General features: G+C 46.6%; 2 protein-coding genes and 1 pseudogene across 4 annotated transcripts in view; 1 reads left to right on the plus strand and 2 right to left on the minus strand.

The window, feature by feature from the left end:
- The window catches only part of Psat1 (phosphoserine aminotransferase 1), a 37258-nt gene that overhangs the window by 21574 nt on the left and 3582 nt on the right, over positions 1-12102 (minus strand). The window contains exons 1-3 of one of the 2 annotated variants that reach the window (XM_048332022.1): positions 5731-5895; positions 2636-2696; positions 129-198 (exon numbers count right to left, since the gene is read on the minus strand). In XM_048332022.1, the coding sequence (XP_048187979.1) occupies positions 129-198; positions 2636-2696; positions 5731-5790 (191 nt within the window). In that variant the 5' untranslated portion in view covers positions 5791-5895. Of the gene's footprint in view, positions 1-128; positions 199-2635; positions 2697-5730; positions 5896-12102 lie in introns of those variants that run through there. The other variant, XM_048332031.1, reaches the window with a different exon arrangement.
- Positions 2661-12102, minus strand: part of Cep78 (centrosomal protein 78) — a 60921-nt gene continuing 51479 nt past the window's right edge. Inside the window, exon 18 of the transcript XR_007208760.1 lies at positions 2661-2696. The gene's annotated coding sequence lies outside the window, so the exon portion shown is untranslated. The remainder of the gene's footprint in view (positions 2697-12102) is intronic.
- LOC125356563 lies at positions 7624-8780 on the plus strand (annotated as a pseudogene). Its single transcript, XR_007211928.1, has 2 exons — positions 7624-7960; positions 8178-8780. The product of XR_007211928.1 is annotated as a heat shock factor protein 1-like (transcript).

The following is a 12102-nucleotide window of genomic DNA, read 5'->3' on the forward strand; positions in this document are numbered from 1 at the left end:
AGAGGGTCCCAGAGATGGTTTTTAATTGTGGACTATTCTAAACAAACAGGAGAGCACAGCAAAAAAAGTAACAAACACCCAAATTTATGGCACACTGAACCAAAGTAATGGAAACTTTTTTAACTTACAACAACTCCCGCACAAGATTCTCTGTGTTGTTAATGATCTTAGCGAAATCTGATGACCTGTGGCTCATTTCTGTACAAAGAAACAAATTTTTAAAATGTTATTTCAATACCAAACATCTATGCAATTTACAAAGATATAACAAAAATTTCAAAATTTTAGGCCCACCCTTGCTTAGTGTAAGCACCAATCAAATTGATTCTCAAATTATGAATGCTTTAGTCTTACAGTCACTGCAGAATGAGTTTTCAAGTATCATATACAATTAGCAAGCCACTTATCAACTCATTATCAAGTTCTTATCACTCCTCACAAGATATCTTTCTCACAAACTGCAATCTAAGTACAAATGCTGACTCTAAAGACAGAGCACAAAATCCCATATGATGATTTCAATTCACAGAAATCTAAGTATATGCCAGACATGGTAGCACACACCTACAATCCTAGTACCCAGGAGGATGAGACAGGAAGATCCGTAGTTTAAGGCCAGCCTGGCTACAAAGCAATATCTTGTCTCAAAAAGAAAAGATGAGGGCTGGGGATATAGCCTAGTGGCAAGAGTGCCTGCCTCGGATACACGAGGCCCTAGGTCCGATTCCCCAGCACCACATATACAGAAAACGGCCAGAAGCGGCGCTGTGGCTCAAGTGGCAGAGTGCTAGCCTTGAGCGGGAAGAAGCCAGGGACAGTGCTCAGGCCCTGAGTCCAAGGCCCAGGACTGGCCAAAAAAAAAAAAGAAAAGATGGGGAAAAAAAAGAAGGAAGCAAGCAAGCCAGCCTGGTGCTAGTGGCTCACACCTATAATTCTAGTTACTCAAGAGGCTGGGATCTGAGGATTGTAGTTCAAAGGCAGCCCTGGCAGGAAAGTGTCTTTGAGACTCTTATCTCCAATTAACCACCAGAAAACTGGAAGTGGGGGCTGGGGATATGGCCTAGTGGCAAGAGTGCTTGCCTCGTATACATGAAGCCCTGGGTTCAATTCCCCAGTACCACATATATAGAAAACGGCCAGAAGTGGCGCTGTGGCTCAAGTGGCAGAGTGCTAGCCTTAAGCAAAAGGGAGCCAGGGACAGTGCTCAGGCCCTGAGTCCAAGGCCCAGGACTGGCAAAAAAAAAGAAAACTGGAAGTGGAGCTGTGGCTCAAAATGGTAGAGCTTTAGCCTTTAGTGAAAGAACTCAGGGACAGTGCCCAGGCCCTGAGTTCAAGCCTTGCAACCAACAGAAAAAAAAGAAGAAAGGAAAAAAAGAGAGGAGTAGCAGGTAGAGGATGGATGAGAAAGGAGGGAAAGAAAAGAAAAAGGAGAAAGAAATCTAAGTCTATGCCCCTCCCCCAAAACGCACAAAAACAAACGTTAACACAAATGAGCAATATAATTATTCCTACAGATCCATGGATACCTCAAAACCTTTGAAACTTTCAAGAGAAAAATTAAATAGAAGAACGTGAACTTCACCATGCATAGGTTCTGCTCCTCAACTATACAGAGGAAATTTAGCAATGAACTGATTAATGTGTAAGGTCTTCATAGAAGGCTTATTATATACTTTAACCATTTATTAAGGTTTTCTATTTTGTCAATCATAGGACTTGAACTCAGGGCCTAGGTGTTGTCCCTGAGCTTTTTTTGCTCAAGGCTCTACCACTTTGAGCAACAGCTCCACTTCTGGTTTTGTGGTGGTTAACTGGAGTCTCACAGACTTTCTTGCCTGGCTGGCTTGGAACTGAGATCCTTCCATCTCAGCCTCCTGAGTAGGATTACAGGCATGACCCACCAGCACCAGGCACTGGTTAAGTTTCTATGTAGGCATAATAAAAAACTATCAGTTACACTGGATGCTGGTGGCATAGCTTGAAATAGCTACTGGGGGACACTGAAATCTGAAGATGATGGTTCAAATCCACTCTGGGCAAGAATTTCTGAGACTCTTACCTCCGACTTACCAGCAAAAAGCTGGAAGTGGAGCTATGACTCAAGGAGTAGAGCACCAACTCTGAGCAAAAAAGCTAAGGGACAGCACCCAGGCCCTGATTTTAAGCCCCACTACTAACACACACACACACACACACACACACACATACACATCTATCCAGATGAATGTGAAATATGTGTTTAGTGGTACTATTATGCGAAGGTGTAGTATCTTCTGCTCCCAGAGCCTATGAACAAAAACAATTATGAAATGCTCTCACCAACATTTATAGTATGCTCAAAATTGTTTCTAAAGTTAAGTGTGATGGTACATTCCTGTAATCCCAGCCCTCTGGAAGCAGAGGTAGGGAGGTTGAGTTGGAGGGCAGCCTTGGCTAAATAACAAAGCTTCACAAACAAAAAAGTTTCTTGCAAACATTCAACTGAAGTTACTAAAGATCAAAAATGTTTCTAAAACTCCAAGAGAAAGACTCTATAGAAATTCTATATTTAAATTAAATTAAGTGCATTTAAATTAAATTTAAATCAGTTGACTTTGAAACCAGGACATTCACAGAATCCAAAAGCAAATCTTACCAAGGACACTAATGCCAACTCCCTTGTAGTCTAATAGTTCTTTCTGTATCTCTAACAACACCTACAAAAAGAAAAAAGACGGCTTCAATATGATGTGCACAGGTTTGTCTGTGAACAGGGGAGGCTGGGAAGGATTGGGGGAGGGAAGTCCAGGCACAGTCCCCACCCTTAGGCAGCCCCCTCCCCCTTCCCACAAAGTGTCACCAAAACAACCTACACAAAAGCAGAGCCTGGAATTACACAACGTGACTGATACTAAGACTTTTTCCAAAGGCATAAATTTGCTGATTCTCTAGAAAATGTCTCATCCACAGATTTCACTGTCCAGTTGCTTACAGCTAAAAGTACAGGATGCATACAGTTGCCAGTCCAGTGAACCACAAAAACCGACAGGCTCCTGTTATACAGGTAAATCAACTTTCTGGTCTTTGTTGATCCAAAGTGCTAGATTTGACCAAGTTGAGAGGTAAGGGAAAACCTATAAATTAATATGCATTGCAAGTCGGGGTAATGCTGTATGCCTCTAATCCCAGCACTCAGGCTGAGATCTGGGGATGGAGATTTTTACCCAGCATGGTCAGAAAAGTCCTTGAAACTCTTATCTCTAATCAATCAGCAAAAGGCAAGAGGTGAAGCTGAGTGTATATAAGCCCCATTACCAGCATAAAAAAAAAAAGGTCTTCCCAGTAAGAATTAGAAAAAAAATTACCTGCTTTGACAACGGGGCTCAAGAACATGTCATTGTTTTTTGACTGTTGGATGCTTGTCAGCTCTGGCTGATCCAACACCCTGACTTCCTAGGTACAGGTTGTTTAGATATTGACATACCCCACAGATGTGTTGCATACGTACATGCAATTATCACATACCAATCAAAAATTGGAAAAGGAAAGTAATCATGAGTGCACTAGTGAATCTGTTCTTGTAATCAAAGATGGGCTTTTTTGGTTTTTTTGTGTGTTGTTTTTCTTTTTTTTCCTGGCAGGTAGGCAGGCAGGAAGGGGAGGGAACTAAGCACTAAACTCAGGGCCTGGATTTGCAAATACTGACTGGAGCTAAGCCCCAGTCCTACAGGTCATCTCCAAACTGGTTTTAGGACTATATTTTTTCATAAAGGCAACATTCCTTGAAAACAAATAGAAGCTTACAACTAAAATCACTACTTTTTTAAAGACTTCTAACTAAAAAAAACAAAGCCCCTTTAATAATCCAGTGGGCTTTGCTTTGGTTTGTTTTTGTTGCTTTGGTTTTTTTTTTTAACCCAAACTACAGAATGCAGCTGCTTTTGTGGATCACAAGTAACTTGCCTAATGAAACAGAACTGACCGGAGTAGACTAGAATACAAAACAGTGCTTATGCTGTTGATAATTAAACGAAGCTTTATTTCCTCAGGATTTTATATCCATTAATACGATATGCCTGTAGGTCATCATTTTGCAAAACACATTTCCCACTAGAGTGGACAGTCAAGAAAAAAATTTCCAAGTCTCTTTAAATCTTTGCAATTCAACTAAATTAAGATGATACCTAAAAAGCAGCAGCACTCATTTCCCTGGCCCCGCCCCTTTCCAGGGCAACCAAAGGCAAAAAAAAAAACCCCAAACCTCCCAGGGGAAAAAACACAATAATGTAATTGTATTATTGGTGTCAACTGTCATAATAATCCAGTTCCTCTGGCAACATGCACTTGGAAGACTCCAAAAGGGGGGTAAAGTGGAGGGTTACAAGCTTCCACAGTTGCAGCAAAACAAGCCCTGTTCTCTGCTACTTGAGGCCTGTCCCTAAAAAGCAAAGGGCCCCTTCTCTCTCCAGGGTAAAGGAGCCCGGTCCCCATCCCCTCCCAGGAGGCAGCGTCCCCGGGAGAGCTCCACGCAGGACAACAATAGAGAGTTGTAAAACTCTTGGCTCAGCCCCCACGTGGCTGCACCGTATCAGATGGTGGCGGCAGCTGCTCAACTAGGTCCCTTTGAACGCGGGAGGCTGGTTTCCAGGTCCTCCCAGCCTGTGAGGCTGGCAGGAGGAGGGGGTCTGGAGGAGCTGAGAGGGGAAGAGAGGAGGAACTGGGGAGCTTAGGAGTCTGGCATTTGCTTGCTCTGTTTGTGACCCAGGGAAAAGCCTTATCTTCATATTCATTCCAGAACAAATTTAAGAGAACTTGGCTAAATCGGGCGCTGGTGGTTGGTGGTTCATACCTACAATCTCAGCTACTCAGGAGGATCACGGTTCAAAGCCAGTCTGAGCGGGAAGGGAAAGCCTGTCTGTAAGACTCGAACCTCCAATTAACCATCAAAAAAAAAAAAAGGCTGGAGATGGAGCTGTGGCTCAAGTGGCAGAGTGCCAGCCCTGAGTGGAAAACAAAAAGCTAAGGGACAGTTCTCAAGCTCCATCCTCTCTGCCCCACCCCCACCCCATCCCCAAAGCAAACTTGACTAAATAGAGTTTCTAAGTCCTAGAATGCCTTTAGGGAAAAGCAGGGGTTGGGGGGTGGGGGGCGCGGAAGGTAGGAGAACTGCTTTAAGGGTGGGTACGCTTGGGGTGGAGCAGGGAGGTTGGCAAGGCAGGGCTGAGCTTTCAAAATGTAGATTTCTGGCCAGCAGTGTTCCAAACCTGGTGGCTGAGGGTGCCCTCAAATTGCAGCCACCCTCACTCAGCCGGGATACATTTAGTCCATTCATTCCCACTCAACATGCAGTCACACCGAGTCCGTCCACTCGTGTCATCTGCCCCACGCTGCCCGTGGGCGCTGCCACTCTGGGCTGACAGCTGCTGCCTCTTTTTCGCAAACCCTCCGCGGTCCCTCTCCAACCTGGCCCGGAGCCAGGGACACCCCCCTCCCCCTGCCAGTAGGTGGGTACCCCGCCACGCACCGTGGAGCGGCACGCCCGGGCCTGGCGGCTGAAGGGACATCACCACCATTACCCCGCCACCCCGCCGCCCGGCTCCCTCCACCAACTGGATTCTTCCAGAAGCCTGGGAAAGCTCTCAGTGCTGCGCGGCGGCGAGGGCTCGGCGGGGAGGCGGGATCCGGGCAGTTCACCCAGGCAGGTTGCAAGCCCGCCCGTGCACGTGCGCCCGCCGGGCCCCGGGGACTCACCGAGCGCGGAAGCTTGGCGGGGCCCGGCCCGAAGTTGACCACCTGCTTTAAGACGTCCATGGCGGGGCGACCCGGGGCGGACAGCGAGTCGGCTTAGGGAGAACCGAGCGCGTGGCCACCCGCGTCTCCCGGAGGCAGCAGAGCAAGTCCCCGGCCGGCTCCACCCCTACCCCAACCCTACCCCGGCGCCAGCATCCTATTGGACCACCCCGCGGAGCCCTTCAGTGATTGGGTGTCAGGACTGAGCTCGCTTCCCATTGGCCGCGCTTACGAGCGGGGTCTGAGAGCAGTTGCTTGCTGCTCCGGAGGTTCTAGTTTCAACCCGCCTTTTCCACCCATGCAAGGCACGGGGGAGATTGCACCAGCCGTTCATTCGGCGTGGCCGGGCGCCCTGGCGAGATAGTCAGCCACAAGGAAGGGGCTGCTCGGGCCCCATTGCAGGGGTTCGAGCCCCCACTTCAACCCTGCCTCCAAGCCCCCTGGGTCGCCGGGGAGAAATAACATGCAAATCAGTAGTTTCCCATCCATCAACCTCCTCACCAACTGTGGTGTGCGTGCGTCCGTGTGTGTGTGTGTGTGTGTGTTCTCCAGAACAAGCAGCCACTAGTTCACCTAATTTCTAAACACACAGGCAGCAGGCACTAGATACTGCAGAGGATAGAACATCCAGTGATGTGCAGTAAAGAATGGCTGGTGGCAAATGAATGGATAAGACTCCCGGTGCCAGGCACGGCGGAATGTCTGAAATACCATCACTCAGGAGGCTGACACAGAAGGATCATGAGTTTGAGACCAGCTGGGTCTGTATAGAAAGATTCTGTGCCCCCAAAAAGAAAGTCTTAAAAAAATAAAAAAGAAAGAAAAATGTTTCTTTGTAATACTTGTCCCCGCCCCCCCAGGCCCCTCCCCCCCCCCGCCCCCGTTCCTGCCAGATGAAAGGATGGAGACGCCAAGAACCCGGAGCAAGTCCTTCAAAGTTGCTGATTCTCCATTTTCTCCTTTGTGCACCAGCCCCGAGCTGGAACTTGGCTAAGGGAAACCTCTGGGGCTGCGCCTGCGTAGACACACTTTGAGTTTGGAAACGTGAGCAAACATGAACAGGAACACGATTCCCAGGAGAAGCTGCAGCCCCAGCCAGAGGCACATGGCACCGAGACAAGGTGGGCACACGGCTAGATCAGCTCTAGTTTTTTCACACAAGTTTTCTACTCGAAAGAAGTCCAGTAAGGCTCCCAAGTAGTTCTGAACTAGGAGATCCTCCTCCCCCTTTCCTGAAAGATAGGAAGTCCTTTGAAATCTGCAATATCATTTTTCAAATGTGGTTTTGCTTTCCACTACACAATTTAACCCAATTTCTTTTACTATGAAAGTATTTTTCCCAAGTCTGAGTATGCCAGGAAAAGTATACTGGAAAGCAGTAACACCAACCACAGCCATCAGGCAACCCAGTGTGAGAAGGCTTTCCAATATGCCTTTTGGGATTTTGGCTGTGTTTGCTATCTGTGGTTATGTGGGCGGAATGAGGCCTGAAAGCATAACTGTTGCTTTGGGTTCAGAACTTGGAGGGCAAAGTTTCTAGAAAAACCCTGAAATGAATAAGGTCATTGTCTTCCTTAGTTCCTACATTTCAAAAATTGTAGCTGGTGACAGTGTCTCACACTAGCTACCCAGGAGGCTGAGAATTGGAGGATCACAAGGGCAGCCTGGGTAGAAGAGTTTCTTAGACTCCATCTCCAAAATCAGCAAAAATCAGGACTGGGGCGCAAGATGGCAGCAGCCAAGCAAGCGCTTAGGGCCTTATTGCGCAGACGATGGTGGCGCCACCCATAGCCTTCAGCCTTGCCTTCCCTGCCACCACCTGCCACCCAGGGGCCTCCATCCGCCTTGTCCCAGATGGATCTGTCTTTGGGCGACCCAGCAATCCCAACCAAGCTGTGGACCCTCGTGAGCCACCGACGCACTCATCTGCTGGAGCCCAAGTGGGAACAGCTTCCATGTGTTCGACCTGGGCCAGTTCACCAAAGAGGTGCTGCCCAAGTACAACAATATGCAAGCACAACAATATGGCCAGCTTCGTGGGCCAGCTCAACATGTTTGGCTTCCAGAAAGTGGTCCACATTGAACAAGGTGGCCTGGTCAAACCAGAGAGAGATGACACTAAGTTCCAGCATCTGTGCTTCCTGTGGGGCCAGGAGCAGCTGCTAGTGAACATCAAAAGGAAAGTAACCGGGCTGGGGATATGGCCTAGTGGCAAGAGTGCCTGCCTCATATACATGAGGCCCTGGGTTCGATTCCCCAGCACCACATATACAGAAAAAATGGCCAGAAGTGGCGCTGTGGCTCAAGTGGCAGAGTGCTAGCCTTGAGCAAAAAGAAGCCAGGGACAGTGCTCAGGCCCTGAGTCCAAGAACCAGGACTGGCAAAAAAAAAAAAAGGAAAGTAACCAGTACATCCACTCCGAAAAACGAAGACATAAAGATCTGCCAGGACAGTGTCACCAAGCTGCTGACTGATGTCCAGCTGATGAAGGGGAAGCAAGAATGTATGGACTCCAAGGTCCTGGCCATAAAGCATGAAAATGAGGCCCTGTGGCCAGAGGTGGCCAGCCTGCAGCAGAAGCATACACAGCAGCAGAAAGTTGTCAATGAGCAGATTCAGTGCCTGATCTCACTGGTGCAGTCAAACCTGATCCTGGGGGTGAAGAGAAAGAATCGCCTGATGTTGAGTAACAGCAGCTCAGCACACTCTGTGCCAAGTATAGCCACCAGTACTCCTCAGAGCAGGTTCATGGCCCAGGCCCATACTTGGCTCCATCCCCAGGCTACTGTAGCTCCAGCCTCTGTAACCCAGATGTAACCAGCTCTGAATCCATAATCTCGGGCATCACTGAGTTGGCTCCTGCCAGTCCCTTGGCCTCCCCAAGCAGGAGTTTAGACAAGAGGACCTTGTCCAGCAGCCCCATGGTGTATGTCAAGGAGGACCAGCCCACCTATCACATATTTAATTTGTGTTCCCACAATGCATGCAATAGAATCATCATCCTGAAGTAGCTGCCTAGGCTGGCTTCGTATATCCCAGCAACCCCTGCACCCAGGCAGGCGTGTCTGGAACCCACCAATAGGATGTGAGCAGAAGATAAGTCTGACACTTTCAAGCCAACATGGTGGAGAAATTAATGTGTTCCTCCATGTCTTTTTTTTTTTATTTTCCATTCTGAAAACAGTTGGTTCAAAACAGTAAGGAAGGAAATTTGAGTCTTGGAACCACCTTCTTGATCTTATGCCTCTGAAATGTGAAAACCTGTGTCTTTCTGATTCTAACTAATCTTCACTGCTCTAAATCCTAGGGAAGTTCAGCTTCAGCCGATCGTCACCAGGTGGGAAAGGGAGGTTGTAAGAACTGTCTTCACATTCTGAAAGAAAAGCCAGAACCTCAGACTTTTATGTGAGGTCTCCCAGTTATTATACAATAATAAACTTAAGTTTCAGGCAAGCACTGTACGGAATGATACTGTGAGAGGCGCTGGGTGGTTTATTTGCAGGGTTAATGGTCATAGGCTCTCCTAAGAGCTCTAGTACAGTGCTCTGCCTGCTAGTGCTCACATACAAATGTGTTCTGCTAACTGCTTAAAGAAGGGGAAGCCTGGGCACTGGTGGCTCACACCTGTAATCCTAGCTACTCAGGAGGCTGAGATCTGAGGATCATGGCTCAAAGCCAGCCAGGCAGGAAACTCCATGAGACTCTTATCTCCAATTAACCACCAGAAAACTGACTCAAAGTAGTAGAGCACTAGACAAGCTCAGGGACAGTGCCCAGGGCCCTGAGTTCAAGCCTTATGATGAACGAAAGAAAAGAAGGAAGGAAGGAAAGAAGGAAGGAAGGAAGGAAGGAAGGAAGGAAGGAAGGAAGGAAGGAAGGAAAGAAGGAAGGAAAAGAAAGAAAGAAAAAGAGAAAAGAAAGAAGAGGAAGGAGAGGAAGGAGAAAAAGAAAGAGAAAAAAAGAAAAGAAAGAGAGAAGAGGAGGCAGAAAAGGAAAACCACTGGAGGAAATAAAACTTATTCTCAAAGTATTATTCTGTCACCCTTGTCTACTTTGCAGTGTAAATGTATGACAATAGCTAGACCAGGGAGCCCCTGCATTTCAGTGGGGACCCTCTCCTACTTCTGGAGTCTGGTTTAGATCTTAGAAATGAGCTTCTTTATGAGATCCATATCTTATTAAAAGGAAGTATTTTAATTTTCAAAAGTTATGTTTTATTAATTGTTGATCACTGGGGCTGAGGATATGGCCTAGTGGCAAGAGTGCCTGCCTCGGATACACGAGGCCCTAGGTTCGATTCCCCAGCACCACATATACAGAAAACGGCCAGAAGCGGCGCTGTGGCTCAAGTGGCAGAGTGCTAGCCTTGAGCGGGAAGAAGCCAGGGATGGTGCTCAGGCCCTGAGTCCAAGGCCCAGGACTGGCAAAAAAAAAAAAAAAAAAAAAAAAAAAAAAAAAAAAATTCTAATTGTTGATCACTTACTATACACAAGAAATGATAGGCTCTCCTGCCCCTCCTACTGAGGTTGTCTGTCCAGAGAAGAAGAGAATGAACAAGAAGAGCCAGCATTTCAAGCAGGGAGATAAACTGATTTGGAGTGAAACCATTATTTCTGCTTCCCTTTTTGTAGTTGGAGACAGAGATCCAGTTCTCGCATCTATAATCCTGGAGAAAAGGAGGGAGAAAGGGACAAAGTAATCATATAGTGTACTTAACAAAGAAAAACAAAAAAATCCAATTCTTTATATTCTGTTACATTCTCTCTCTGTGGCTTTCTCTCTCTCTCTCTCTCTCTCTCTCTCTCTCTCTCTCTCTCTCTCTCTCTCTCTCTCGCTCTCGCTCTGTGTGTGTGTCTGTGTGTGTGTCTGTGTGTGTATGCGCCAGTACTGAAACTTGAACTCATGGCCTGGGTACAGTCCCTTAGCCTTTTTGCTCAAGACTGCTGCTGTACCACTTTAATCACACACAATTCCACTTCTAGCTTTTTGTTGGCTAATTGGAGATAAAAGTCTCACAGACTTTCCTGCCTGGGCTGGCTTTGAATCAAGATCCTGAGATCTCAGCCTCCTGAGTAGTAAGAATTACAGGTGTGTGCCATTTGTATTCCAGGCCCTACAGACAAAACCATCTCTCCCATTCTTGTTATTAAGTTTTCTTTACTTTGCTTTGTTTTTTATTGTGACAAACCTACCTAACATAAAGTTTACTGTGTTGACCACTTTGTTCAGTAAAATTCAGTGGTATCAAGTACATTTACATTATTGTGTGATTGTCTCTACCATCCTTCCCCAGAACTTTTTTATTCTCCCCTATCAAAATGATGTCCACTAAACAATAACTCCCTATGCCCCTGGCCTCACAGCCATTCTGCTGGATGTCCATGAGTCTAACTTTTCTAGTACCCTTTGGAAGTAGAACTACAGAATTTGCCCTTTTATGACTGGTTAGTTTTACTTAGCGTGATATTTTCATGGGTTGCCTGTTGTGCTTTATTTTTTAACAATTGGTATAGAAAACCTTTGAGAGCAGAATCTATATAAATAAAGTACCTAAAGGTGAATGGCTGCCAATTTAAGGGAAGTTTTGTCTATAGACCAATGGGAAAAATTACACAGGGACTGCCTCTTGCATGCTAAAATAGAAATAAAAAGATTCTATGTGGAACAAAGCATTACTTTTTTTTTTTCAGGGGAGTCAGTCATGGGGCTTGAACTCTGGGCCTCCGTGCTGTGCCTAAGCTCTTCAGCTCAAGGCTAGCTCTCTACCACTTGAGCCACAGTGCCACTTCTGGTTTTCTGGTGTTTAATTGGAGATAAGAGTTTCACAGACTCTCCTGCCCAGGCTGGCTTTGAACTGCTTTCCTCAGATCTCAGTCTCCAAAGTAGCTAGCATTACAGGCGTGAGCCAGTAGCACCCAGCTTAAAGAATTCCTTTTTTGAAAACATGAAAATGTACTTTTCTTCTTTTTGTTATTTATTTACTTATTTTTAAGATAGGGTCTGACCAAGTAGGCCAGGGTAGTCTCAAATTCCTAAACCTCCTGTCTCAGCCTCTCATTTTTCTTGTTTAGAAAGGAGCTAACTCCTGGTGCTGTCTCTGTCGTGTCTTCTTGGCACATTGGAATTCGCCACTGGAATCCTACCATGTTGGCCATAGAAATTTGCATGTAGAGGATCAACACAGGTCACCAAGGCCACTTCACCTAAGGGTCCCACATGACAACAGGTCACAGAGCTCTTCTCCTGTCTAATCACCTGGGCAAAGTCTACAAGCACTGCTTACAGACAAGCAGCCATCCAGCCTCTGTTTTGGAAAGACTTTGCTGAGTTAAT

This window comes from Perognathus longimembris, chromosome 1 (genome assembly GCF_023159225.1).
Source record: "Perognathus longimembris pacificus isolate PPM17 chromosome 1, ASM2315922v1, whole genome shotgun sequence".
NCBI lineage: Eukaryota > Metazoa > Chordata > Mammalia > Rodentia > Heteromyidae > Perognathus > Perognathus longimembris.